Source organism: Taudactylus pleione, unplaced genomic scaffold, assembly GCF_031769625.1.
Source record: "Taudactylus pleione unplaced genomic scaffold, aTauple2 ptg000145l, whole genome shotgun sequence".
Taxonomy (NCBI): domain Eukaryota; kingdom Metazoa; phylum Chordata; class Amphibia; order Anura; family Myobatrachidae; genus Taudactylus; species Taudactylus pleione.
Window position 1 is genome coordinate 4,010,476 of NW_028284547.1, and position 27,756 is coordinate 4,038,231.

The window sequence follows — 27,756 nt, forward strand, 5'->3', positions numbered from 1 at the left end:
ATGCCGGCAGCTGTGTAATCTAACCCGCCCCTCCCCCCCCAACCCTTCTTTAGGGGTGCCTAACCCTAACGTCCCGTTAGTGCCCAAACCTAACCTCCCTCCCTAGAGCCTACACTTAACCCCCCCCTTCCCCTAGGCTAACCCTCCCCGGGGCATCCCTAAACCTAACCCCCTCATCCCCAGCTACATCGCTACTTTCCTCCAGCGCTGGATGATTGGTCCGGTATCATGTCGGGGTCCTGCTGTCGGGATTAACATAGGCATCAGTATTTCGACACCTATGTTAATCCCCTGCCGGGATTGTAGTTTCGGGATTGAGACCGGTGGCCACTGGTCTCATAACTCCATCCCCCTTGAGATCCTGTGACCAAGGCTATGGCCATGCCTGACCAGAATGTATTTGCGGTTGATAGTTTTTTATTTAAAACTCTACATTTCTTTTATCCATGGGGTCTCAGAATGAACCCCCATCCTCCAGAGGAGCAGTAGTCCTAGAAGTCAGGGCTGTCAAAACTACCTTCATTTTCAGGATAGAGCACAAGTTTATAATCTCCCCATCCCTCAATTCTAGACTGGTCCCTTTGACATCTATCTACATGTTGCCGTTCTGGAATAACCAAGCCCATCATAACCTTATGAAAGGGGACTAGTCTACCTACCCTCTATGGAGTGATCTACAAATAAAGATTCACATTCCATTCCCTGTATAAGACTTCTGGAAACGTCATGGTTTTATAAATATTTGTAAGTAAAACATCCACCAATATTGTACATTGCTGCTGGTGTAAGGGCTCGGCTTCCATCCTGGCAATTTCCTCCAGGCAGCAGTCACAGGAGATGGGTGCGCGGCCCCATCATCAAATTCCTTTGACCAGACATCAGGGCTGCACAACTGCGCAGATCCGCCGGGTGGTGCCCAGGACATCACCTGCAACACCTTCCTCCTGTCTCACTACAGGCAGTGCGGGTAGCGGGTGTCTTTCTCAGGTCGGAAAGCCCTTACCCCTTCCTAGCTTGTGGCCACAGAAAGACATGTCGCCGTGGACAAGGTAAAAAGACAAAGACCTACAACACGAACACCTACACTGAAGCCCTACTGCTAATAAACAGGAAAAGAGAAGAGCTCCCTAATAAATGTCCTGGATAGTGGCCGTGATAATTGTTTAAACCTGCCTCTGCCTGCTAGGAAAGGGAAGTTACCCTATATGTAATGGCTGTCATGGAGCACTCAAAAAGAAAAAATAGCTCTATAGACCGGGCTGTGGATGGTGCAACAAAAAGTACATAGGATGGGGCAAGTACATACAAGAGTTTCTCTTTCCCTACATAATGATGGAAGGATAGGACAGCGGTGGGTCAAAAAAGCGATAGCATTATATTACTGGTTGGTACATACTGTGTAGGTAAAGCGAGGACTTATCCATATTAGTCTGAGCTGTAGATGCAACTTGAAACAAACAAAATGGCGGAAATAAGGACAGCAGAAAGATCTATTGATCTCTATATTATTTATTTATTAACAGTTTCTTATATAGCGCAGCAAATTCTGTTGCGCTTTACAATTTGAATCAACATTAACATTTTACTGGGTTGTAAAAGACATACATACATACATAAAGGTAAAAGGGCCCTGCTCGCAAGCTTACAATCTATACCACCACACCTCTGCTGTCCACAAGGGCGGCAGTAATACTAATCAGATGTCTCACTGACAGACAGGTGTAACAGTTTGGGGCAGGAAACAGGGGGAAGTCAGCAGCGAGAAGGAAACATTATGGGGTGTATTTACTAAAGTGAGAGTTTTTACATGTGGAGATAATGCCCATAGCAACCAATAAGATTCTACTTAACTTTTAATTAGCACTATCTAGAACAGTGGTTCTCAAACTCAGTCCTCAGGACACCACACAGTTCATATTTTCCAGGTCGCCCAGCAGGTGCACAGGTGTATTCATTACTCACTGACACATTTTATAAGATCCACAGGTGGAGATAATTATTTCACTTGTGTTTCTGTGAGGAGACATGGAAAACATGCACTGTTTGGGGTCCTGAGGACAGAGTTTGAGAACCTGTGATCTAGAAGAACATAGCTAGAATCAGATTGGTTGCTACGGGCAACATCTCCACTTCTAAAAATGCTCACTTTAGTTAAGTATACCCCTATATCTTTCCTGCTACTGGGCAATCCCTGATTGGCAGTAATTTCACCACCAGCAATAAAGAGACATTATGATTAATGATCATTCAGTGGTTTTTATTAATTGCTGTTAGACTGTCAATCCCCTGGTACTATATTCTAGCATGTAGAAAACTGTACAGAATGTGTATACTGTCACTGTGCTAGTAAATTAAAATAATTTATTATGAAGAGTCTTTATTAGCAGGCTTAGTAAACAATGTGCTCTCCTTTGGGCTTATTTAATAACATGCATTGAATTTCAGGGCTGTACTGTAACCCATAGCAACCAGATATGCACCATTAGTTGTCTAGTGTCCCGCAGGGTTCTATCCTCAGCCGTCTGCTCTTTCTCTGTACTCCTCCTCCCTCGGAGAACTCATCAGTTCTTTCAGCCTCCAGTAGCGCCTCTATGCCGATGATACTCAACTCTTACTCTCCTGATCACTCCCCATCCCTCCTCGCGGGTCTGCAGCTGCCTCTCTGCAATCTCCTCCTGGATGACAGCGCTGTCTCTCAAATTTATCATGGCCAAAACTGAACTAATTGTTTTCCTTCTGTCAAGAGTTTCATCCCTTCCTGGCCTCTCTATCACTGTTGACAACAACGCTCTCTCTCTCTGTTCCCCAACTCTAAAGCTTGGGGGTCATTCTTGACTTCTTCCTCTCCTTTGTCCCCCTACCTCTCCCAGGATGCCACCAAAACTATTCTTCACTCACAAAATATTTCACACCTAGACTATTGCAACCTTCTCCTTATTGGCCTCCCCCTCTCCCATCTTGCTCCTCTCTAGTCTGTACTGAATGCTGCAGCTAGGCTCATCATCCTATCCTACTACTCCACATCTGCTTTTCTTCTCTGCCAAGCCCTAAACGGGCTTCCCCTCCCTTACAGAACGCTCTACAAACTCCTCACCCTTCCATACAAGGTCCTTTACAACTCCACTGCTCCCTACACCTCCAACCTCATCTCCTTACATATTCCCCCATCTGGTCGGGCAACAACCGTTGTCTTTCCTCCCATCTAGTTATCACTTCTCACTCCCGTATTGAAGACTTCTTCTGTATTGCCACCCACCACTGGAATGATCTTCCTTGCTCCATCACACTAGCCTGCATAGCTTGAAAGGAGCGCTACAAACCCACCTGTTCATAAAAGCTCACCCGCCTACAAACCAACTATCTCACTGCGTAGTTACCACACCCTCGTTCTTCCACCTTTTTTCCCCACTCTTGCTTTGTGCCCTCAGCTCCCCTGTGTCATCCTTTTGTCTGCCCATCCCATTGGTATGTAAGCTCTTATGAGCAGGGCCCTCCTCCCTCATCTACTCTTCCTCGCCAGCTACACTCTTCACATCCTCCATGGGCTATTTGTCCCTTTTTTGTCTTTTTTTTATATGCACCTCTTTTAGTGGCTCTAAACTTTGTCCAACCCTATGGCTACAAGTTTTAGCTTGCACTGAATATTTACCCCCTTCTCTCTTCTTGCACCAGTGGCTGTGTTGAGTGTTATCTATTCATTATTGTATGGTATCGTACTGTTTAATGTATTATTCTGTCTGCTTTGTGGTTTCCCCTCTGTACGGAGCTGTGGACCAATTGTAGCGCCATAATAAAAATAATGCCGGCGACCAGTGTTTTACTTGAAAAATATTACCAAATAATACATAGTAGTCATATCAGAACATAAAGGTATTAGCGAAAGAATAAGAAGGTATAACAGAGACCAGGGAAGAGGCTTAGAAGGGTAAATTTACTAAAGATTTGTTTTTCAAAGCCATTGATCCTCAATGCTGCTGAGCCCTAAATTTAAAAGGGCGATAGTAATACATGTAAAACAAGCCTGACTTTGTGGGTATTACTACTTCTCTTTAATATCCGGAACTCAAACTACGGCTTTGAAAAACTGATGTTTAGTAAATATAACCCATAGGGCGATACAGGGCAGCATGCAGGGTTCCTGTAGTAATAACCAGTACTCATAAGCTCTGCCAGTCATAGAAGGAATCCCAGTACTGAGAGGAGCTGCTGGGACTCTCTGCTGGATAGAAAACTCTTTCTTCTACTAGTCCCAGCACCTGCATGAGCAGCTGTATATTAAGAATGGTATTGAAATACAGACGGCTCTTAACCCACCAGTTCAAATACCACTTCAGGAATCCCAACAGCACGAGATCCCAACGTGATGAGGTAATAAGTCTAACCCTCCCCTGCCCCCTCCCCCCAACCCACCCTTAGTGGTGCCTAAACCTAACTGCCCCAGGGATTGCCTAACCCTAAAGGCACCCTAAACCTAAGTCTCCTGGGGGGGGCACCAAACCCTAACCCTCCCCGCACGCAAACACTCCCAGGGGGAGGGGGAGTCTAATCCTAACCACCCCCATCCCACCTTTATACCTACCCACCATCTGGACGTTCCAGATTCCGGCAGTCGGGATGCCGACACAAGTATCCTGATGTCAAATGGGATGTCTGCATCATGACCGCGTAGTATATTACACGGGTCAGGGATGGCAGCACCATCACCATTGTCTGTTATACTGCAAGCCTCGTTCCTAACAGAAAGACCATCCTGGGGTGGGAACTGCCCCCAAATCCGCTCGTCAGACCTCTCCTGTTTTTAACTAAATTAATATTATAAAACACTTGTCACATTCAGAAAATAAAATTGGCTCCCTTCAATGCATATTGGGGCTTCAGAACTGAAAGAGAAAAAAAAAACTGCAAGTAACTTTGCTCCTTGGCAAAACCATATTGTGCTGCAGGTGGATGTAAAAATGTGCAGAAAGTATTAGATGTGTGAGGGGAGTGTCAAAGCTTTACACTGCAGTGTAAAAATAAATCATTTGTGGGCTGCATGCAAAAGCAGCCAGTATTTACCCTTCATGCACAAAGAATAAATTAATTGCTCCCCCCCCCGTGCATTGCAGCATGGTTTGTCCAAGTGAAAAGTTACCTCCTTTCTCATGCTTTGCTTCTAACTGCGAATCATACCTATTGTCATAACATGACTTAACTTGATTGTGAAACACATGCAACATTCAGATCCTCAGAGTGACTCCTCATGTGATTAGTAAGTGTTCTCTTTTCAGTAAAACACTTGCTGCATTCAGAACAACATTTCTATGGTTTCTCATTTGTGTGACTCCTCTGATGCGTAACAAGTTCTGACTTATGGATAAAACACTCGCTGCATTCAGAACATGGAAATGGTTTCTCATCTGTGTGACGCCTCTGATGTATAACAAGTTTTTGCTCATCTGTAAAACACTTGCTGCATTCAGAACATTTATATGGCTTCTCTCCTGTGTGAATCCTCTGATGACTGACAAGTTCTTGCTCATCTGTAAAACACTTGCTGCACTCAGAACATGGAAATGGCTTCTCTCCAGTGTGACACCTGTGGTGTTTAACAAGACTTAGCTTACTGGAAAAGCACTTGCTACATTCAGAACATGTATATGGCTTCTCTTCTGTGTGAATCCTCTGATGTTTAATGAGAGTGTACTTTCGGGTAAAACAAATGCTACATTCAGAGCATTTAAAGGGCTTCGCTCCTGTGTGAATCCTCTGATGATTAGCAAGCTGTGACTTTTGGGAAAAACACTTGCTGCATTCAGAGCACGGAAATGGTTTCTCTCCTGTGTGAATCCTCTGATGATTAATTAGATAGGTCTTTAGGGAAAAACGCTTGCTACATTCAGAACATTTATATGGCTTCTCATCTGTGTGAATCCTCTGATGTTTGAGGAGAGTGTACTTTCGGGTAAAACACTTGCTGCATTCAGAACATGTAAATTGATTCTCTCCTGTGTGAATCATCTGATGTCTGAGAAGGTCTGAGTTACATATAAAGCTTTTGTCACACTCAGAGCACAGATGCTGTTTCTCTCCTGTGAGACTCATCATGTATTAGATGAGAAGCAAATTGTCTGTAGGTTTCTTCTATCCTCCAAATAAAAATAGCTTTTGTGAACCCTCTAGATGTTCAAGAAGAAATACTCTCTCTCTAGATGGCTTAAAAAAGGTCCCTTCCCACAATGTCCCTTTCCACAGAGTCTTCTATTCTTAGTGGGAATCCTGCTCCTTAATTCAGCTGTAAAAAAAAAAAAAAAGCATGTTAATAGTTTAATGTTAAGCAGAATTTGATTGGTTGCTATGGGCAACAACTCAACTTCCAGAAACTCTCACCTTAGTAAATATACCCCAGAGAGAATGAAAAATCTTACAACTGGGTCACTCCAACTATGTGGCCGCCCCTACCCCCCCCCCCCCCCCGCCAATCTCAGATTATTATGAAAATATTTTAGTTAAGATGGGATGTAAAAAAAATATATATATTCTGCCAAATCTCTCGAAAGTCTGACCGTTATTTTCTGAAATAATGAATTTTCTGTTTATTAAAATTATTTACTAATCGCGGCTTATTTATTCCAGTTTATTTGAAGTATCACAAGTGTTTGTAAAGGAATCACCACGGCGTTTGGACTCCTAGGGTAACTTCCCCCCGAACACAATCCAAATTATCTGCTTTGCATTTCATGTTACAGCAAAATTAGGGGTGAGCGGGTTCGGACTTCCGAAATCCTAACCACCCAAGCCAAGAACAGAGTCAGGCTTGGGCTTTCCCGCCTGGCTCGGATCTGAAATCGAGGCAAAACAGCATCATCCCACTGTCAGATTCTCACCGGTTTTTGGATTCTATAAAAGGTCCCGTGGTCGCCACACACACACACACACACACACACACACACACACACACACACACACACACACACACACACAAGCAAACAGACGGCAGCACTCAGAGATTTTCATGAAAGAAATGTGTATTAAATATCCATAACAGGGTGCCTGTTATGGATATCTAATACACATTTCTTTCATGAAAATCTCTGAGTGCTGCCGTCTGTTTGCTGTTGTATGGATTTATGCGGAGGGCACCGGAGTTGTTGAATACCATTTATGCGAGTGCCGATCCACGTAGAAGTCATTATATATATATATATATATATATATATTCAGAAAACTCAGCACTCACCATGTTTAAACACTCACAATAATGTATAAATAATGGGGTTTTGGTTCATGGATTGATCAATGCATTTAAGCCTGCAGCCCATATCACAGGACCCCACTTATCTGCAGGTCCTACACTATCTGTCACACTGATGGAAACCTGGTAGCTGCTATCAGAGTTTAAACTGAAAAAAAGTTACCTGGTTTAAAGCTCACCTGCCAGCTAATGGCTTTTAAAGGCAAGGCAGTCACCAAACATAGCTTCTATCATACTACCAAAAAGGCAGCTGACAGGTTATTATAAACGAGTTTGTACATGGGGTGCATGAGAAAGCTATGATCACAAAAGGTTAATTAAAAATTAACCACATAAACAAAGTCAGAAATCCACTGCACTCGCCTCTCCCAGATTTATACATTATTGTGAGTGTTTAAACATGGTAAGTGCTGAGTTTTCTGATTTTATTTATTTAAGCAATGTGGTCACAAGCCACTTGCACCCCAGTCCTGGGAATGGCGAGTGCAGGTCTGCACCCCAGATCTGGGAGCGGCGAGTGCAGTTGATTATTGACTATATATATTTTATTAATAATAATAATAATAAAGTACGGCTGGCTACTGTGACTAGGGAGGGAGCTGTTGCTGACACTGACCATAGGGGCTGGCTACTGTTTTCCATATACAATACATAGGGGCTGTCTGGCTACTGTTGTACTTGTCCATATAGGGGCTGGCTGTTGTCCTGTCCATAGGGGCTTGCTGGCTGTAGTGCTGTGCTGTCCAGGGGCTGCCCTCTCTGCTGTAGGGGTACACTCATATATATAATTGTTACAGGGGCTATTCACTCCATAATAATTTTGGAGAACAAAAAAATCGGAGAATAAAAATAAAATAGGGAAAGATCAAGAACCACTTCCTCCTAGTGCTGAAGCTGCTGCCACTAGTCATGACAGACTATGAAATGCCATCAATGTCTGCCAAGGCCGATGTCATAGTAGAGGGCATGTAAAATCCAAAGTTCAGTAAAATTACCCTAAAAAATAAATTGAAATCGTATGAGGAGAAACGTCAACTTGCCAATATGCCATTTACAACACGGAGTGGCAAGGAACGGCTAAGGTCCTTCCCCATGTTCATGACCAGTGGTTCAGCTTCATATGACGATGGAAGCCCTCCTCCCGCTAGAAAAATTAAACTAGTAAAGCTGGCAAAAGCACAGCAAAGAACTGTGTACTAATTCTAAGAAGATATCACAAATCCCCAAGGAGAGTCCAAGTGTGGCGGCGGTTGTGATGCCTGACCTTTCCAACAGTGGACGGGAAGAGGTGACTCCTTCCACCATTAGCACGCCCTCTGCAAGTGCTGGAAGGAGCACCCACAGTCCACTTGCTGTTACTCAAATTGAAGAAGAGGTCACTGTTGTAGTACAACAGAATGAGGATATTGGTGTGGCTGGCGCTGAGGAGGAAGTTGGCGAGGAGGATTCTGATGGTGATGTGGTTTGTTTTAAATCAGTCACTGGGGGAGACAGTTGTTGTCCGTGGGATGAAAAAGCCCATCGTCATGCCTGGGCAGAAGACCAAACATTCCACCTCTTTGGTCTGGAAATATTTCAGTCCAAGTCCGAACAACTACTGTCTTGCCCCATGTTGCATATGTAAAGGTGTAATAAGTAGGGGTAAGGACGTTAACCAGCTAGGAAGATCCTCCTTTATACGTCACCTGCAGCGCATTCATAAAAAGTTACTGCCAAGTTCAGAAACTGTGGCTAAGACTATAAGCAGTCCAGCGACACCAAAATCCCTTTGTCCTGTTGTATCCAAGCACCTGCAAAGCACACAGTCAACTCCCTCCTTGACAATTTCCTCCTCAGTCAGGAGTAGTCCTGCAGGCCATGTCACTGGCACATCTGACTCCTGTCCTATCCGGGATTCTTCCGGAGGATCCTGCATTGCTATGTCTACTGCTTCCGCTGTTGCTGGGAGTCGATCATCCCAGAGAGGGAGTTGGAACACCACTACTTCTTATACTAAGCAATTGACCCTCCAACAGTCCTTAGCAAGGAGGATGAAGTACGACAGTAGTCATCCTGTTGCAAAGCGGATAACTGAGGCCTTGACAGCTATGTTGGTATTAGACGTGCATCCGGTAGCCGCCATTAGTGCAGTGGGATTTAGACAATTGATGCAGGTAGTGTTTCCCCGGTACCAAATCCCGTCTAGATTCCACTTCACTAGGCAGGCGATACAGAGACTGTAAAGAGACGTCAGAAAAAGTGTCCGTAGCGTCCTAAAAAATGCAGTTGTACACAATGTCCACTTAACCACGGACATGTGGACAAGTGGAACAGGGCAGACTAAGGACTATATGACTGACAGCCCACTGGGGAGATGCCTTATGCAGCAACAGCAGCAGCGTCACCAGTAGCAGCATCTCAGAAACGCCAGTTCGTTCCAAGGCAGGCTACGCTGTGTATCACCGGTTTCAGTAAGAGGCACACCACCGACAACCTCTTAGGAGAAACTAAGGGAAATCATCGCCCAATGGCTTACCCCACTTAGACTCTCCTGGGGATTTGCGATATCTGACAATGCCACCAATATTGTGCGGGCATTACATCTGGGCAAATTCCAGCAGGTCCCATGTTTTGCTCACACAATAAATTTGGTGGCGCACAATTTTCTGAAAAACGACAAGGGTGTGCAGGAGACGCTTTGGGTGCCCGGAAAAATTTCTGCCCACTTTCATCATTAAGTGACTGCGTGCCGAAGACTGGAGCGCCAGCAAACACTCTCGAACCTGCCCTGCCATCACCTGAAGCAAGAGGTTGTGACACGGTGGAACTCAACCCTCTATATGTTTCAGTGGATGGAGGAGCAGCAAAAGGCCATTCAAGCCTATACATCCACCTATGACATAGGCAACGGAGGGGGTATGCACCTGACTCAAGCGCAGTGGAGAATGATTTCCGTGTTGTTCAAGGTTCTCCAGCCCTTCGGAATTACCACACATGAAGTCAGTTCAGACACTGCCAGCTTGAGTCAGGTCATTCCCCTCATCGGGCTTTTGCAGAAGCAGCTGGAGAAAGTGAAGGAGGAGCTAAGACGGAGCAATTCTGCTTGGTATATGGGACATGTGGATGAAGCCCTTCATTCGCTTTGCCAGAATTCGAGGGTGGTCAATCTGTTGAAATCAGACCACTACATTTTGGCCACCGTGCTCGATCCTAGGTTTAAAGCTTACGTGGTCTCTCTCTTTCTGGTGGACAAGCCTGCAGAGGTGCAAAGACCTGCTGGTGAAAACACTGTCAACTGAAGCGGAATGTGACACTGCAACGGCGCCTTCATTTTCTCCCGCAACTGGGGTTGCCAGGAAACAACTTAGATATCCTAAGTAACCCGCTGGCGGTGATGCAGGGCAGGCAGGACCAAGTTTGCACATCTGGTCCGGACTGAAGGACCTGCCAACAATTTCTGATATGTCTACTGTCGCTGCATTTGATACTGTCACAATTGACAGAATGGTGGAGGATTATATCTGTGACAGCATCCAAGTAGGCATGTCAGACAGTCCGTACCTGTACTAGCAAGAAAAAAAAAAAAGAGGCAATTTGGAGACCCCAGTACAAGTTGCCCCCCCCCTCCAGTGTGTACTCCGAAAGAGTGTTTAGTGCAGCCGGGAACCTTGCCAGCGAAAGGCGTAGGAGATTGCTTCCACAAAACGTGGAGATGATGTTCATTGGTTTGGTGCCAGAGTTAAATTTTTTTATTACTTCTTGTTGTTGCGCCTCTTCTCACTTTTGCTCTGATTCATATATCAGACTCTGTAAATCATAACCTGAAAATTTGCTTACTTTCAGGTGTAGTATAAGATATAGACAGTATTTAGATAGACAATGTCTAGATAGACACCAGATGTTAGTCAATAGGTCGACATGCAAGAAGGTCGACCGGTACAAACTGTCAGTCAAAAGGTCAACACAAACATGGTCGACTTTTTTTCCATCCCTAATCTTCACCTTAACCCTCCCGTTGGTGCCTAACCCTCCCGGTACCTAAGCCTCCGGTAAGTGGCTAACCCTAAAAAACAAAAATCATGTGTCGACCTTTACTGTGACTGCCTTTTGTCCCTGTTGACTAACATCTGGTGTCTAATTACTGTCTATCTACAGTCCAGAACCCCTTACTTTCTGGGTGATTCTAGTGATGTGCTAGGAAGAGACAACATTTGAGTAAGCTTCTCTTGAATGGCTTTTAGTTGTCTGGTCTTTTTTCTTTTAGCATATGCCACCTGATATCTTCTCTTTACCCCCATGCAATTGCACTGGTGGACAACCAAAATTGTAATACTTTCATTCAGCTCATCTGTTTCTGCAGGTTCAGTTAACCAGGGGTGGCCAAATAATAGACAGTGGACACGTGATCAGTGAACATCCGCCGCTGCCTATTCGACGTGCCAGGCTCCCGCTGAGATTTTGTTACCATCAGGCGCCGGGCAGAACCTTGCTTCCCTGCAGCGGCAGCCGGAGCGCACTCCGGCTCCAGCAGTGGGTGAAGGGAGAGAGGCGCTGACATTTTTCCCATAGTGCTGAGCGGGAGGAGCAGTAGGACGGCGGTGAGCGCAGGAGCAGGGCTTCAAATAAGTACAGTGTTTGTTGTGTTTCTTTATGTGTAAGGGGCACTACTATTGAGGGCACCGAATAAGGGGCACTACTACTGGGGGCACTAATACTGGGGCAAAGTACAATACGGGCACTGCATAAGGAGCACTACTACTAGTGCAATGTATAAGGGGAACATTAGGTGTATAAGGGACACTAATGTGTGTTGCGATGTGAATAAGGGACACTACTATGTGGTGTAACGTGAATCAGGAGCACTATATGTAGTGTAATGTGAATAAGATTGTGCTACTGTGTGGAGTCATTTGAATTGGGGATACTATGTGTCAGTTCAGCAGGACAGACCCCACGCTCCTTGCTGCAAGATCATGCCCCTTTTTGCATGTCACGCCTCCTTTTTCGGGCTTGGTAGATCACAAAAGGTTTTCTAAGTAGATCACAGAGTCCAAAAGTCTGGCCACCCCCGAGTTAAACTCTCCTATTGGCATATCTATGTCCGTTTGTTCTTTACAGTGTGACAGTTGAATTCTGCATTTCTGGCAGAGTTTCTGTCCTGTCCTAATAACAGTAAAAGGCTGAGGCTCACCATGTTCTTGGCCCACTTCAGTGACAAAACTCAATACATTCCTGTCTCCTTTTGTGTGAGACAAGATTACAGCATGCTTACTGACATTCTTCATAGTGTAACAGCAATGCCTTTTCATGATGGTTTCAGAATCACTGGTTACTGCATTTGAAACTTCACTTCTCAGAATCAATAGTTATTTTCTTCATCTGTAAAGTGGTCCCAGTGGATAGTAATAGGGTAGTCACTAGTCAGTATTTAATAGACTACCAAATGTGCCCTTTGGAGGAGCAGCTGCCACGATTGACTAGATTTCTGCCTGTTTCAGTTTGGAAAGGGAATCCCCTGCCCATCAGTTTCTGTTTAGTTTCGCTTTCTGTATAGGAGGGTTATACCATTGCCTCAGTTTTGTTCACTTTTCTGGTATGGTTTTAACATCATGGTTTCTTGTGTAAATTATGTATGTGGTACTACAGTAATAAAACATCAACTTCATTATTTTGCTTTTTCCACTATGAAACAGTACCATGCCGATTGTGTTTGTGGTAGTAATGTATGGGATGCAATCGAGAAGCCGGCTGACATTATACAGACAGCCGGCTTCCCGACTGTCTTATCCCGGTGAAGGTGAAATGCCCGACGTCTAGATGTAGACGCCACTCATTTTACTGACGCCGTAAGCGGACAGCCGTGGGGGGGTTACGTTTAGGCGCACCCGGGGGGACTTATGGTTAGGCACCCCCCTGGGAGGGTTAGGCACCCCCGGGGGACTTAGGGTTAGGCAGCGGGGAAGGGGGGGGGGGGTTAGGCACTTACAGGAGGGGGTTGGGGTTAGGCATCCCTAAGGAGGGTTAGGGGGTTTAGGTTAGTCATTACTTACCTTATGACGATTGGGATTTCCAGCGCTGTCGGGCTTGCTGCTGGTTTGGATTTGGGAGGAAAAGTAACCCTAGGGGTCCAAATTTTGTGGCAATTCCTTTATAAACACTTCAAATAAACAAGCCGCGATGAATAAATAAATAAATAGTTTAAAAGTTTCCGAAGTATTGATTTTCAGTGGAACAGTCTGACAGTCTAGATATTTGGCAGAAATTGTTTTTTTGACATCTCATAAAAATCTGAGATGGGTGGTGGATATTTCATTTCTTTTCGGGTGATCTGATGTGGGATGACAATTAGTACTTTATTAAGGTTTATTAATGTTTCATAATAAAACCTGTTGAATCATATTCTGACCTCCTGTAAAAAAAAAAAAAACAATGGGCCATTTTAAATTAGTTTGGCCCCTGCGGAAAAGTTTTGCGTGCCGGACTCTGACAACATCACGTGTTTTCGACGCAGAAACTTGTCGTGCGCTCCCCCGCTATTCAATTCCAAAGTATGCGAAAACTGGACCCAGGTAATGTGAAACAGGCGAAAAGTGCTGTCAAAATTAGGGAAACTATCAGCCTGACACCCCCCCGAAAAGATGCACTAACTAGTACTAATAAAAGGTATTTTGGGTACTTAAATTTTCACAATTGCTTGTTATTAGCGCCCTTATAATAGTGGTGTATAATGGTATTAAGCAGTAGTTTTGTGTGAAAATAAGTAGTCCTGTGAAATGTAGGGTACTTGAAAATGGGTGCTAGCATATTTTAAAGTCGCTAAAGTGAAGTTTAACATTTATTTTTTTTTTAAACGCACCTGCTGCAAGGACCAGCAATCCTAAAAACACCTACCCCATATTTGCAGACCACCGAGAAGTCTATTTCACTACTTTTTATGCTTGTACCCGCACTTTGTACTTTTTCGCCCCCAAAATGAAAGTACTTTTTTGGGGTGTTCCGCTTTTTTTTTTTTGGGGGGGGGATTTTCTGATGCAGTTATCCTTTGGGCGGGCTGTCCCAAGGGTTTTGGGTGATTTCCCCAATTTTGCACCCCTAAATAAAAAAAAAATGCACTTCTTTTCTCCACCGATTCAGAGGCGAATCTTTTTTGCCTATTACATTGCATTGACTTTCCGCGTCCACAAAATATAGAGACACACGAAAAGCCGGCAAAACTATTTCAGGGATCTCGGATTTTCCCGGCTAATTGAATATGGGCCATAGTCAGGTAATGCTCGTTACCAAACCAGTCACACCTCTTGTCATCTAATGCACCAAGATACCGGCATTTTCTCTGCGCGGTATGGAAAAGGGGATTATGTCGCCCCCCCCCACCTAATCGTAATCAGCGTGAGGTGAAGAAGAAACAGCAGCATTCTGCACTTAGTGGAGGCTAATTGAATTACCCCCAAAGGAGGAGACGCAAGAGGACCAAGTTGCAATGACCTGGTGAGAGAAGGGATTGGAGGAGGAGAGATTGGTCCACGTTGTTATAGGCTGCGAAGAGGTCAAGTAGGAGGAGGACGGAGAAATGACCAGTGATCACTGACTGTTCAGAAGCCCAAAACTTAAGTAGGGAAGGCACCTACTGCAACCCCAAACACTGCCCGGCCACCTCAACATCGCCGGCCGGGAGTCAGCGGGAAGCCAACGTGGACCAGACGGAAACAGCACACACAGGAGCAGCAAACAGATCACCCGACCCCCAGGATACATTGCCAGACGCTAAACTGCTGTAATGTGGTAATAAATAGAACAAGAAAAATATATATATTATACCGTACTTTATAGACACTCATATACAGGTTATAAGCGAGACTTCTATCAACACTCTGCTGCACACTCTGCCCTATGTTATATACATGATATGCTAGGGCAGAGGTTCCCACATGCAGTCCTCAAGGCTCCACAACAGTTCAGGTTTTAGAGATATCCATGGTTGAGCACAGGTGACTTATATGGCACCTCAGTCCAGGGGCGTATTTATAATGGGTGCAGGGTGTGCTGTGCACACGGGCCCCTGGGTCCAGGGGGGACCCCCATCGCACATCCTGCACCCATATTATACTTACCTCACCGATGTATGCACTGTAAAAACAGCTGGAAAATGGCAACCGCAGCCATTTTCTTGTCGTTTTACGCATGCGCAGTACAGGGAAAACGGCCGACGTGACCATTTTACCGGTGACCTGCTCATGCGCTATAGACTCTGGGCACACTCTAGTGTGGATATATATATTTTATTTTAACAGGTACCCTATGGATAATCTACATGGACAAGGGGACCGATGGCTACAGGGATACATAGGTATGTGTGCATGTGTGTGAAAATGTGTGCGCATACATGTTTAATAAACTTTTACTGTGTATGGTGTGTCCTGTTTATTATTTTAATATTGCTTTTGCTGTGGGACTACAGGTACCAGCAGGCCCATAATGCCCCGCATGCTGGTACTTGTGGTTCTCCAAGTACCAGCATGTGGGGGAGGCTTGCTGGGACTTGTATTTCCACAGCAAAGACAATAACTTACTTCTAATTTTTACACCATACAATACACTATCAACCTGACACCCACCACCCCAGAAGTGCCGGGGATAGCCCTGGACAATCAGCCTAGGCATGGGGTGCCCTGGAGAGGGGGAACCCTTATTGGTGGGTCCCCAACTTCCAAGGGATCCCTGGCCTGGGCTGACTAGCGGTCAGGGTTGATGCTTTGGCTTGGGGACCCAGTGAAAGGGCTCCCCGGGCAGTGACATCAGCCCCCGGCTAAAAAAATGTCTTGTGCTGGTTCTGGAAAATACAGGGGGACCCTACGCATTTTTCCCCCCTGTATTTCCAGCACCAGATCAGAACCCAGTACTGGTTGCGCAAAGTATGGGGGACCTCTACGTAGTTTGTCCCCCGTATTTTGGCAACCAGGGCTGGTTCTGACTAACCCGGTGCTGGCTGTGCTTACATACGGGGAACCACTACGTCGTTTGTCCCCCGCATGTTGCACAACCAGCACTGGGTCACTAAAAGCCTGGGGATTGTTTCTCTTTGAAGGGGTGGCGGCACACCGATTTTTTTTTTTCAAAGATGCACGGATGGCTCTCATTGAACCATCCCTGCCTCTGTGTCTATTTTATTAAAGACAGATGCATGCATCACAGATATCCCTGACCCGTCCGTGCATAAGTGTTTGTTTTTTTTCAAACAAATGACACTGGTCGGAAGCAAGATGCATCGCATGCTCAAATACACGGCACAATCAGCATACGATTGCGACGAATAATATGGGCTGCACATCTGATCATACGATACGTTTTAAAGAGTGGCAGGAGCGCGCATCGGATCGTATCCTACCTTAAAAATTACACAATTTCCATACGATTCATCGTACGAGGCTTCAAAAATCAGGCAATCAGCCTGAAATCGCGCTATTCTATGACCAACATAACAGATGCAGATCGAGCGATCTGCAGATATATTTGCAAATGATGGTTGTCCATAGACACTGAACAACCGTCATCTGGCGTGTCGCTCCCTCCTCCCCCTGCTGCAATTGTATGGGAGGACGGCAGACACAGTACGATGCTCCAATACATCTGCAGACATAAGGGCATCGGCTGTGCAGCACAGGCATATCGCTGGTACACACTGGCCGACAGGCACCAGATATACTGGCTGATCAATTGATTGGCCAATATATCTGCTATTAGCTTTTTATTACGATAGTAAAATATGGTGCCTGTGCCCACTGTGCCAGCCTATTACATGGCTAAATACCATATTGGACAAACCAAAATAAAATTTAAATCTGTGTATTGGATGCACTTTACCATTTTTACAATGCAAAAATGTGTTTTAATATAATCTGTTCTGAGGAATAAGAAGAGAAATTCAGCCTCGCCTATTACTATATATGTCTGGGTGATGTTACACTATACCTGGGAGGTGCAGCCTCGCCTATTACTATATATGTCTGGGTGATGTTACACTATACCTGGGAGGTGCAGCCTCGCCTATTACTATATATGTCTGGGTGATGTTACACTATACCTGGGAGGTGCAGTCCGGCTATTACTATATGTCTGGGTGATGTTACACTATAACTGGGAGGTGCAGTCCGGCTATTACTATATGTCTGGGTGATGTTACACTATACCTGGGAGGTGCAGTCCGGCTATTACTATATATGTCTGGGTGATGTTACACTATACCTGGGAGGTGCAGACCGGCTATTACTATATATGTCTGGGTGATGTTACACTATACCTGGGAGGTGCAGCCCGGCTATTACTATATGTCTGGGTGATGTTACACTATACCTGGGAGGTGCAGCCCGGCTATTACTATATATGTCTGGGTGATGTTACACTATACCTGGGAGGTGCAGCCCGGCTATTACTATATATGTCTGGGTGATGTTACACTATAACTGGGAGGTGCAGTCCGGCTATTACTATATGTCTGGGTGATGTTACACTATACCTGGGAGGTGCAGTCCGGCTATTACTATATGTCTGGGTGATGTTACACTATAACTGGGAGGTGCAGTCCGGCTATTACTATATGTCTGGGTGATGTTACACTATACCTGGGAGGTGCAGTCCGGCTATTACTATATGTCTGGGTGATGTTACACTATACCTGGGAGGTGCAGCCCGGCTATTACTATATGTCTGGGTGATGTTACACTATACCTGGGAGGTGCAGCCCGGCTATTACTATATATGTCTGGGTGATGTTACACTATACCTGGGAGGTGCAGCCCGGCTATTACTATATGTCTGGGTGATGTTACACTATACCTGGGAGGTGCAGCCCGGCTATTACTATATGTCTGGGTGATGTTACACTATACCTGGGAGGTGCAGCCCGGCTATTACTATATGTCTGGGTGATGTTACACTATACCTGGGAGGTGCAGCCCGGCTATTACTATATATGTCTGGGTGATGTTACACTATAACTGGGAGGTGCAGCCCGGCTATTACTATATGTCTGGGTGATGTTACACTATACCTGGGAGGTGCAGACCGGCTATTACTATATGTCTGGGTGATGTTACACTATACCTGGGAGGTGCAGCCCGGCTATTACTATATGTCTGGGTGATGTTACACTATACCTGGGAGGTGCAGCCCGGCTATTACTATATATGTCTGGGTGATGTTACACTATAACTGGGAGGTGCAGACCGGCTATTACTATATGTCTGGGTGATGTTACACTATACCTGGGAGGTGCAGCCCGGCTATTACTATATATGTCTGGGTGATGTTACACTATAACTGGGAGGTGCAGCCCGGCTATTACTATATGTCTGGGTGATGTTACACTATACCTGGGAGGTGCAGACCGGCTATTACTATATGTCTGGGTGATGTTACACTATACCTGGGAGGTGCAGCCCGGCTATTACTATATGTCTGGGTGATGTTACACTATACCTGGGAGGTGCAGCCCGGCTATTACTATATATGTCTGGGTGATGTTACACTATAACTGGGAGGTGCAGCCCGGCTATTACTATATGTCTGGGTGATGTTACACTATACCTGGGAGGTGCAGACCGGCTATTACTATATGTCTGGGTGATGTTACACTATACCTGGGAGGTGCAGCCCGGCTATTACTATATGTCTGGGTGATGTTACACTATACCTGGGAGGTGCAGCCCGGCTATTACTATATATGTCTGGGTGATGTTACACTATAACTGGGAGGTGCAGACCGGCTATTACTATATGTCTGGGTGATGTTACACTATACCTGGGAGGTGCAGCCCGGCTATTACTATATATGTCTGGGTGATGTTACACTATAACTGGGAGGTGCAGCCCGGCTATTACTATATGTCTGGGTGATGTTACACTATACCTGGGAGGTGCAGACCGGCTATTACTATATGTCTGGGTGATGTTACACTATACCTGGGAGGTGCAGACCGGCTATTACTATATATGTCTGGGTGATGTTACACTATACCTGGGAGGTGCAGACCGGCTATTACTATATATGTCTGGGTGATGTTACACTATACCTGGGAGGTGCAGCCCGGCTATTACTATATGTCTGGGTGATGTTACACTATACCTGGGAGGTGCAGCCCGGCTATTACTATATATGTCTGGGTGATGTTACACTATAACTGGGAGGTGCAGACCGGCTATTACTATATGTCTGGGTGATGTTACACTATACCTGGGAGGTGCAGCCCGGCTATTACTATATATGTCTGGGTGATGTTACACTATAACTGGGAGGTGCAGCCCGGCTATTACTATATGTCTGGGTGATGTTACACTATACCTGGGAGGTGCAGACCGGCTATTACTATATGTCTGGGTGATGTTACACTATACCTGGGAGGTGCAGCCCGGCTATTACTATATATGTCTGGGTGATGTTACACTATAACTGGGAGGTGCAGCCCGGCTATTACTATATGTCTGGGTGATGTTACACTATACCTGGGAGGTGCAGACCGGCTATTACTATATGTCTGGGTGATGTTACACTATACCTGGGAGGTGCAGCCCGGCTATTACTATATGTCTGGGTGATGTTACACTATACCTGGGAGGTGCAGCCCGGCTATTACTATATATGTCTGGGTGATGTTACACTATAACTGGGAGGTGCAGAGCAGCGTTTGTACCTGAACAGAGAGAGCAGATGTTTGGGATAATGAGAGATCCCTATATCTATGTATACAGTATAGGTATAATGTGCCCAATGTTACTACACCCCCCCGCCCCCCATCCATGTACGGGGGATGAATGCTCTACACCGGGCACAGCGCTCACCTCACTGCCGGGCACCGTCACCGCCTCCACCGAGTACTCCCGCCGCCGCCGCCGCCTCCACGATGTATGTACACTCCGGCCGGGACCGTCAGAGGGGAGGAGACTGGGCGGGGACACAGGGAAGGGACCGGAAATAAAGAGGAGCAGATGGGGGGGAGCGGAGGGAGGAAGAGAAGGTGGGGCGGGCATTCAATGGGGAAACATGGCGGCGGGGTCATGTGACCGCTGTAGCAATGTGCATGATGGCTCATCATCCTGTCCTTTACATACCCCTCCTCACCCACAGCATGTTCCTCACATACACCCTCCTGCCCCCCCATCACATTCTCCCCACACAGCATGTCCCTCACATACACCCTCCTGCCCCCCATCACATTCTCCCCACACAGCATGTCCCTCACATACACCCGCCTGCACCCCCCATTACATTCTCCCCACACAGCATGTCCCTCACACACACCCTCCTGCCCCCCCATCACATTCTCCCCACACAGCATGTCCCTCACATACACCCTCCTGCCCCCCCATCACATTCTCCCCACACAGCATGTCCCTCACACACCACCTCCTGCTCACCCATAGCATGTCTCTCACATCCCCCTTCCCCCACATGTTCCTCAGATGTCCTCTCCAGCTTACCTACACCATGTCTCGCACACCCCTTGATGCTTATCCACACAATGTCCCTCACAGGCCCCCTCAAGCTCATCCCTAGCTTGTACCCCACAAACCCTCTCCTAGGGGCCCATTTATCAAAGTGTATTTGAGGTATAACCACCGAAAACACCAGTTTTCGGAGGTTTACCTCAAATATTAAGTATCCCCCGTATGTATCTCCTATGCCTGCTGTGAACGCTCCATTGCCGCAGGCTGACGTATCCCCAGGGCCGGCAACAGAACTCTTGGGGCCCGGTACACACATGTTTTTGGGCCCCCATCCCCTCCCAGTAGGTACATGCAGGTCAGCATTTGGCTCATCCCCTGTGTCTCTCCAGACTCATTTCCATCTGTGTCTCTCAGCCTTATCCTCACCTGTGTTGCACCAGCCTCAATCTCGTTACTCCAGTAACATCCCTGTCTCCAGCCTCATCCCGTGCCTCTGCAGTCATCCACTCATATCTCCTGTATCTCTCAGCATCATTATCCCCCCACCCATTTCTTTCAGCTTTATCTGCTTCACTCTGTCTCTCAGATTAATTTCTAAGCCCCCGTGTCTCTCATCTTTATTCCCGAGCCTCCGTGTCTCTCATCTTTATTCCCGAGCCCCCGTGTCTCTCATCTTTATTCCCGAGCCCCCGTGTCTCTCATCTTTATTCCCGAGCCCCCGTGTCTCTCATCTTTATTCCCGAGCCCCCGTGTCTCTCATCTTTATTCCCGAGCCCCCGTGTCTCTCATCTTTATTCCCGAGCCCCCGTGTCTCTCATCTTTATTCTCGAGCCCCCGTGTCTCTCATCTTTATTCCCGAGCCCCCGTGTCTCTCATCTTTATTCCCGAGCCCCCGTGTCTCTCATCTTTATTCCTGAGCCCCTGTGTCTCTCAGCTTAATTTTTCCGAGACCATGTCTCTCAACTTAATTTCCCCCAGCTTGTGTCTCTCAGCCCTGTTTCACCCCTTCTTTCTCAGCCCGTGTCAGTCACACCCCCTTTTTCTCAACCTCCCCCCCAGCCCCCATGTCTCTCTGCTTCCTTTTTCCCAGTCCCCGCGTCTCTTTCCTTAATTTTCCCCTCCCCCTGTGTCTCTTGGCTTCATTTTCTCCAGCCCCTGTGTCTCTCAGGTTGATTTTCCCCTCCCCCTGTGCCCCCCCCTTCTTCAGCCCTGTGTCTGTCACACCTCCTCCCTATTCCCCAGCCCCTGTGTCTGTCACACCTCCTCCCTCTTCCCCAGCCCCTGTGTCTGTCACACCTCCTCCCTCTTCCCCAGCCCCTGTGTCTGTCACACCTCCTCCCTCTTCCCCAGCCCCTGTGTCTGTCACACCTCCTCCCTATTCCCCAGCCCCTGTGTCTGTCACACCTCCCTCTTCCCCAGCCCCTGTGTCTGTCACACCTCCTCCCTCTTCCCCAGCCCCTGTATCTCTCACAAACACCACTCTTCCAAAGCCCCTGTGTCTGTCACCCCCCCAACTCTTCCCCAGCCCCTGTGTCTGTCACACCCTTCCCTCTTCCCCAGCCAATCACTCACCCCTCTCCCAGCCCCGTGTCTGTCACACACCCTTCTCCCCATTTCCTGTCACACAGACCCCTCTTCATCAGCGACTATGTCTGTCACACAGACACCCTCTTTCCCAGCCCCTTTCACACACACTGCTCTTCCCCAGAACCCATCACACCCCCCTCTCCCCTAGCCCCTGTCTTTTACACCGCTCTCCTTCACCTGCAGCTCCTCACCACCTACGGCCTGCCCCATGATTCTCTAGCCCAGCTTGTCCCCGCCCCACACTTACCTGCTGAGCTGCCTGTATTACTCTTCCCTGGTGTTTCATTCAGACCTAACCCGGCTGGCGGCTCCTCCCTGATACAGCGGTCATGACGTCATGCACGCTGCGCCGGCTGCTATTCTCCCTCTGAGACGAGTCTGCCTGTGCCGGCCCCGGTGGAGCTAGCCTATGGGCTACACCTCGCATAATTAGCTGGCTGAGGGATCCACTGAAACCCTCCCCGGCTATGGCGGATGTGCATGTGCAGTCTGAGGGACTGAGCATGTGCAGGACCCCCCGCACTGGCCAGCAGCTCCCCGGGACATTACAGGGAAGGAGCCCGTGTCCCTGCATGTCTCGGATGAAACATCCGGCTGCTATGATCGCTATTGCAATCACAGCTGCGATTACGCACACAGGTCTGCTGCGATAATATGCTAATGATTGCAATCGTAAAGCCTTCGCACAGCCAGCATAGAGACGCCCACTACCGCTATCTCATATCCATAATACCTTGCAGTCCTGTGTACACATCGGGAACATCGAGTAACATCGATGCCTCACACACAATTACAGCAGGTCTGACCTGACTAAGAAATTGCAAGTCTCGTCACACACAGTGCGTACTCAGGCTGCGTATACCATTGCACTGGCTAATTTATGCATACCCATGCAATGGCGTTCAAATGCACAAGCACGTCTGCGTTCCTCTGACCACACCCCATCACCACCCCCAATCGCTGACCTCTTGTCACTCACTGTGCGATGGGTTCCTGTGTTTTGCGTGATTGCAGTGAAATCGTAGTACAGCCGCTGTGCACGCGCACCACGGTGAAAATGCGTGCGCAGTACACAACATCGACCGATCTGTGTAAGTGGTTGCAATTGCGATCCATGCTGAATCAGGCCCTATAACAGCCACAGGGTCTCATTCAGACCCGCTCGCAAGCACCTATGCGCTCGTAAGCGGGTCGATGTTGAGGCCCTGCGCAAGCGCAGCGGCCGCACTGCGGGTGCGCAAGCCCTGGAGCGAGAGAGAAATTCTCTTGCGTCAAGACTCACTACAAAAGGGGTGGCTGTCGATGGTGATCGACCGCTCGCCCCGTTTTGTGGGCGGGGGGTGGCTACACAACGGAATGCCTGCCGTTTGGGGGCACTCGTGATGTCAGTGGTGATCTACCGGCTCTAATAGAGCCGAAAGCTCACTGGAGCTTGTGGTAGACGAGACCCTACTACAAGGGTCTCGTCGCAAGCCCCGATGGTCAAGACCATCAACCTGGCCGCTCGCTAAAGATGTGGGTGGTCACCCACAGCCTAGTGAGCGGCCAGGACGCCGGCTCTGAACATAGAAGCGGCCGCCCTCATTCAGAGCGAGCGCTCGCATTTTGCGAGCGGCTATGAATGAGGTCCACAGTCTGTAAAAGTATAGAATCGATCTTCTAAATAGTCTTTTTAATTTCAATTCTAAATAGAATTTCTGTCTTTAAGCTTGGAAAATGTAACATGTACGCACAAGGTTATGTGATAAGGAATGTTTATTCAAATTCTGTTAAGGTACTCTGCTGATAATGAATAATGGGCCTCTCTCTGTGAATAGCTGATGAAATAACGTGTATTCTGAACAGATGTATTGCCTAAGCAACTTTAAAGAGTATAAATATGTGAACGGTTGGGACATTAAACTTGAAGAGATACTGAAACCATGTGTATGTTCTGTATTTCTTTCCGGCAGTTCCCAGCACCTGGAGGGCCAAGAACTCAGGGCCTGATTCAGACCCGCAAGCGGGTCGATGGTCGGGCAGTGCACACGCACGGCGTGCGCGAGCCCCGGAGCGAGTGAGAAATCACTCGCTCCGGGGCTCGCTACTAAACAGGGAGGCTGTCGATGTTGATCGACAGCTCGCCCTGTTTTGTAGGCGGGTCGGGGGGGGTGGCTGCACAAATGGAGGCGTTCCCGAAGGAACGCCTGGCGTTTGTGGGCGGCCCTACTGACATCACACGTGATGTCAGTAGTGAACTTCCTGCTCTATTAGAGCAGCAAGTTCACTGGGTCTTGCGGTGGATGAGACCCTACCACAAGGGTCTCGTCGCAAGCCCGATGGTCCCAATAATCGCGACCATCGCCAGGCCTCCCGCACAAGCAGCATGGAGGCAGATTTTTGTTAAAAAGAAATTTTCCCTGATTCAGAGTGAGCGCCTCTGAATCAGGCCCTCAGTCCACTGCCTTAGGGCATGGACCATCTTACTCAGCTGGAGTCCCCACCGAGATACCCAGCAGAGCTTACCAGTGGACAGGACATCGGGGCATGTTCTGAGGGTGGAGATGCCAGGACAAAATCCCGGGTGAGTAAAAAATGTTTTTGCTCTCCTGGCATCTGTACCCTCATTTCACCTAACTTTATGTCCTTGAGGTCAGTCCTGAGTGTTTATTGGTAACCCTGAAGGTGTTATTGTTCTGTCGTTATATGCTAAGTGAATGATAGGTGAATGTTTGAAGTCTTGTTTGTTATGTACCAAACCTGTCCAATTTACATTTGTCGAGTAACTATTGCTATTGCCCACTGATTCAACTTCAGAAGAGGGCCACACTCAGAGGTGTGTTTATGAAGTAGAATAATCCCTTGAAATTCCATTAGATGTAGAAAACTCTATCAGACGGGTACTGGGAGGGTGTATTTGATACATTTACAGCAATGTGTTGTAATTTTGTCTGAAGAACAGAAAGGTATCGCCTGGCAGACAGTGTGTTCAGAAATAGGAGGAGATTCACATCCAGTCAATAGTGTTAATAACTGAAAACAGGAATAGTCAGTCCGTGACTGTCAGCCTAAAGATAAACATTTGATATTATTCCTGTGGACAGGAATAATAACCTCTAAAGAGGAGGGCCACCTCTACAGAGGAGGGCCAATAGGCCTGATACTTGAGTCATAAGGGATTTTGGCCCTGATTCAGAGCCGGATGCTATTTGCGGTCGTTCGTTCACAAAAAAGGGGTGGCTATTCAAATGAACTGTTCGCTCTTTGCGGTCTGTTGACGCCTCTAAGTCTGAACGAGCGAACAAAACTTGCGGTCGTAATTTTGAAAAAACGCCCCCTGGCCGCTCGTACCATACGTCATGTCCGCTATTTATTAGATTAATCGAGTACATCGAACAGCATATGAACTGCTCGCTATTCTTGTGGTTGGTTTTTCCTACCGCTATTTTGCGAGCAGTTCTGACTATAACATAACCCAGTGACATGGTCAATGACGCTGCTGTTTTAATTATGCACACCCTTAAAACGCCCGTTTTGACCTTTAAGCACGCCTGCTTTCTGATCTCCACTCCCCATTTTCAAGCACCTTCCCCTGTTACCACCCACATACGCCTCCCCCTGTCACTCAAAATAGCAGGCATTCGCTATATAGCGAACAAACGATTTTCGGCCGCACTGACTGGTTCGCGCATGCGTATTGCAAACCGTACGCATGCGCAGATGTGCGAACATCGCTCGGAACGAGCGAACGGCCGCTTACAAGCGGCTCTGATTGAGACCCTTTGACTCATCAAGCTAGACAAGGGACTATTCTAGCATTAGAAACTGGCTATAGTAAGCCGGTACCTGAGGGTACTGCCACCCAGGTGATAAAGACGCTCTATGGGAATCATAAAGTGGAACATTTGATGAAAGTGGTGAGAAAGGCTGACATCCCATAGACTGACTGGTTTAAACATCACAAATGATAGTGAGGAGAAGGAGCAGAGGTTATGTTAATAAATATAATCTAGATGACACACTGAATGGTCTGATTGAGAAATGAATTAGACTTGAATTAGAATAGAGAAGCAACCCCTAGATGCCCACCTAAATTAAAACTACAGAGAAATGTTGCATTTTATATACAGTAGTTTTCTCATTTTCAAAATGTATATTTATAGTATTGCTATTGCTAAGCCATGTATTTTGTATTGTAAAGGCACGCTGTGATAGAGTTTCTGCTGATGACAAAGGAATGTCTGGAATGCAGAAGTTCACCGAAACGATGTAATGGGCCCATGTGTATGTGATAAAAGAGAGTTGAGTGAACTTATGGTGAAGAGTAGATTTGTTTGGATCAATTGTGTTGATTAGATGTGACATGTTTGAATGCTTATGACTGCGCAGAAGTTGTGCAGGAATCGAAAGAGTAAATGTGCCAGTTCTGAGTCAATTGATGCAAGTGAGTTGCCATTTTTTATGGGGACGCCCATAAATAAAAAATTGGCATTGCAAGATTGGAAAAAGGATTGATTTTGAATGCATTAATAATGAAATTTAGTATTTGTGATTGTCTAGGAAAACTGATATTGTCTGTGTAACTTGTATGAAGAATAAGAGAATGCAGACACAAGCTGTAATTATAAAAAAAACAGGAGTAGATATTATTTTTTTTTGATTGCTGCAAAAGAGGGATTAGTAATAGTGATGTACAGCTTCCCTAACAAAATGCTTTATCAGTTCATGATTTTTTGAAACAGCTGAATGATGTATGCTTACAAACTAAGATGTTAATTGCTTCAAACCAGTAGAAATGATTTTACAAATATAGAATATAGGCAGTTCACAATGCTGTTGGTTAGATATGACTGAACTGATCAAAAAGTACCTGTACCAAAGACACTTAAACAATTGAGAAGATGTTTAGGTCTTATTGCATATTGCTGTACTTAAAAATGATAGGCAACAGGGATCATCAACACTCACAGAACAACAGGAACTTAAAAGTGACATTATATTATCTCCAGCATTAGCTCTGCAACATTACAGCAGTTATTAGAGCAGCACCCACATGTATATTATTGAATCCAGTGTCACTTCCCAAGGATTCAAGAGGAGGTAGATGGTGCTGGCATACTGGTGTGGAGAGACGCTGCCAACAGAAATTCTAGCAGTATCAGATATGCTAATTAATAGTAGCGCTGCTAGTGACAGCAGCAGTAGAGTCTGTAAAAAACAGGAAGATGTAAACCACAATGTGTTTTTGTTTTTTTTCTTCCTCAGTCAGCTGTGAACATAATTGCATTCAGCTATGCAACAGTATAATGGACTTAGGGCCTGATTCAGAGCCGGACGCTATTTGCGGACGCTCGTTCAGAAAAAGGGGCTGGCTATTTAAATTGAGCGCTCGCTCTTTGCGGTCTGTTGATGCCTCTATGTCTGAGTGAGCGAGTGAACGAAACATGCGCTCGCTATTTTGTAAAGACGCCCCTTTGCCGCTCGCATCATACGTCATCCGCTATTTATTAGATTAATCGAGTACATCGAAAGGCGTA

At 46.5% G+C, this 27,756-nt stretch overlaps 1 protein-coding gene and 1 pseudogene across 3 annotated transcripts in view; one reads left to right on the plus strand and one right to left on the minus strand.

Moving 5' to 3' along the window:
* The window catches only part of LOC148522636 (uncharacterized), a 764,886-nt pseudogene that overhangs the window by 98,785 nt on the left and 638,345 nt on the right, over positions 1 to 27,756 (plus strand). The window lies entirely within an intron of this gene.
* The window catches only part of LOC148522637 (uncharacterized), a 233,626-nt gene continuing 210,281 nt past the window's right edge, over positions 4,412 to 27,756 (minus strand). The window contains exons 1-2 of one of the 2 annotated variants that reach the window (XM_088473993.1): positions 20,048 to 20,193; positions 4,412 to 6,274 (exon numbers count right to left, since the gene is read on the minus strand). In XM_088473993.1, the coding sequence (XP_088330119.1) occupies positions 5,302 to 6,087 (786 nt within the window). In that variant the 5' untranslated portion in view covers positions 6,088 to 6,274; positions 20,048 to 20,193 and the 3' untranslated portion in view covers positions 4,412 to 5,301. Of the gene's footprint in view, positions 6,275 to 20,047; positions 20,194 to 27,756 lie in introns of those variants that run through there. The other variant, XM_088473994.1, reaches the window with a different exon arrangement.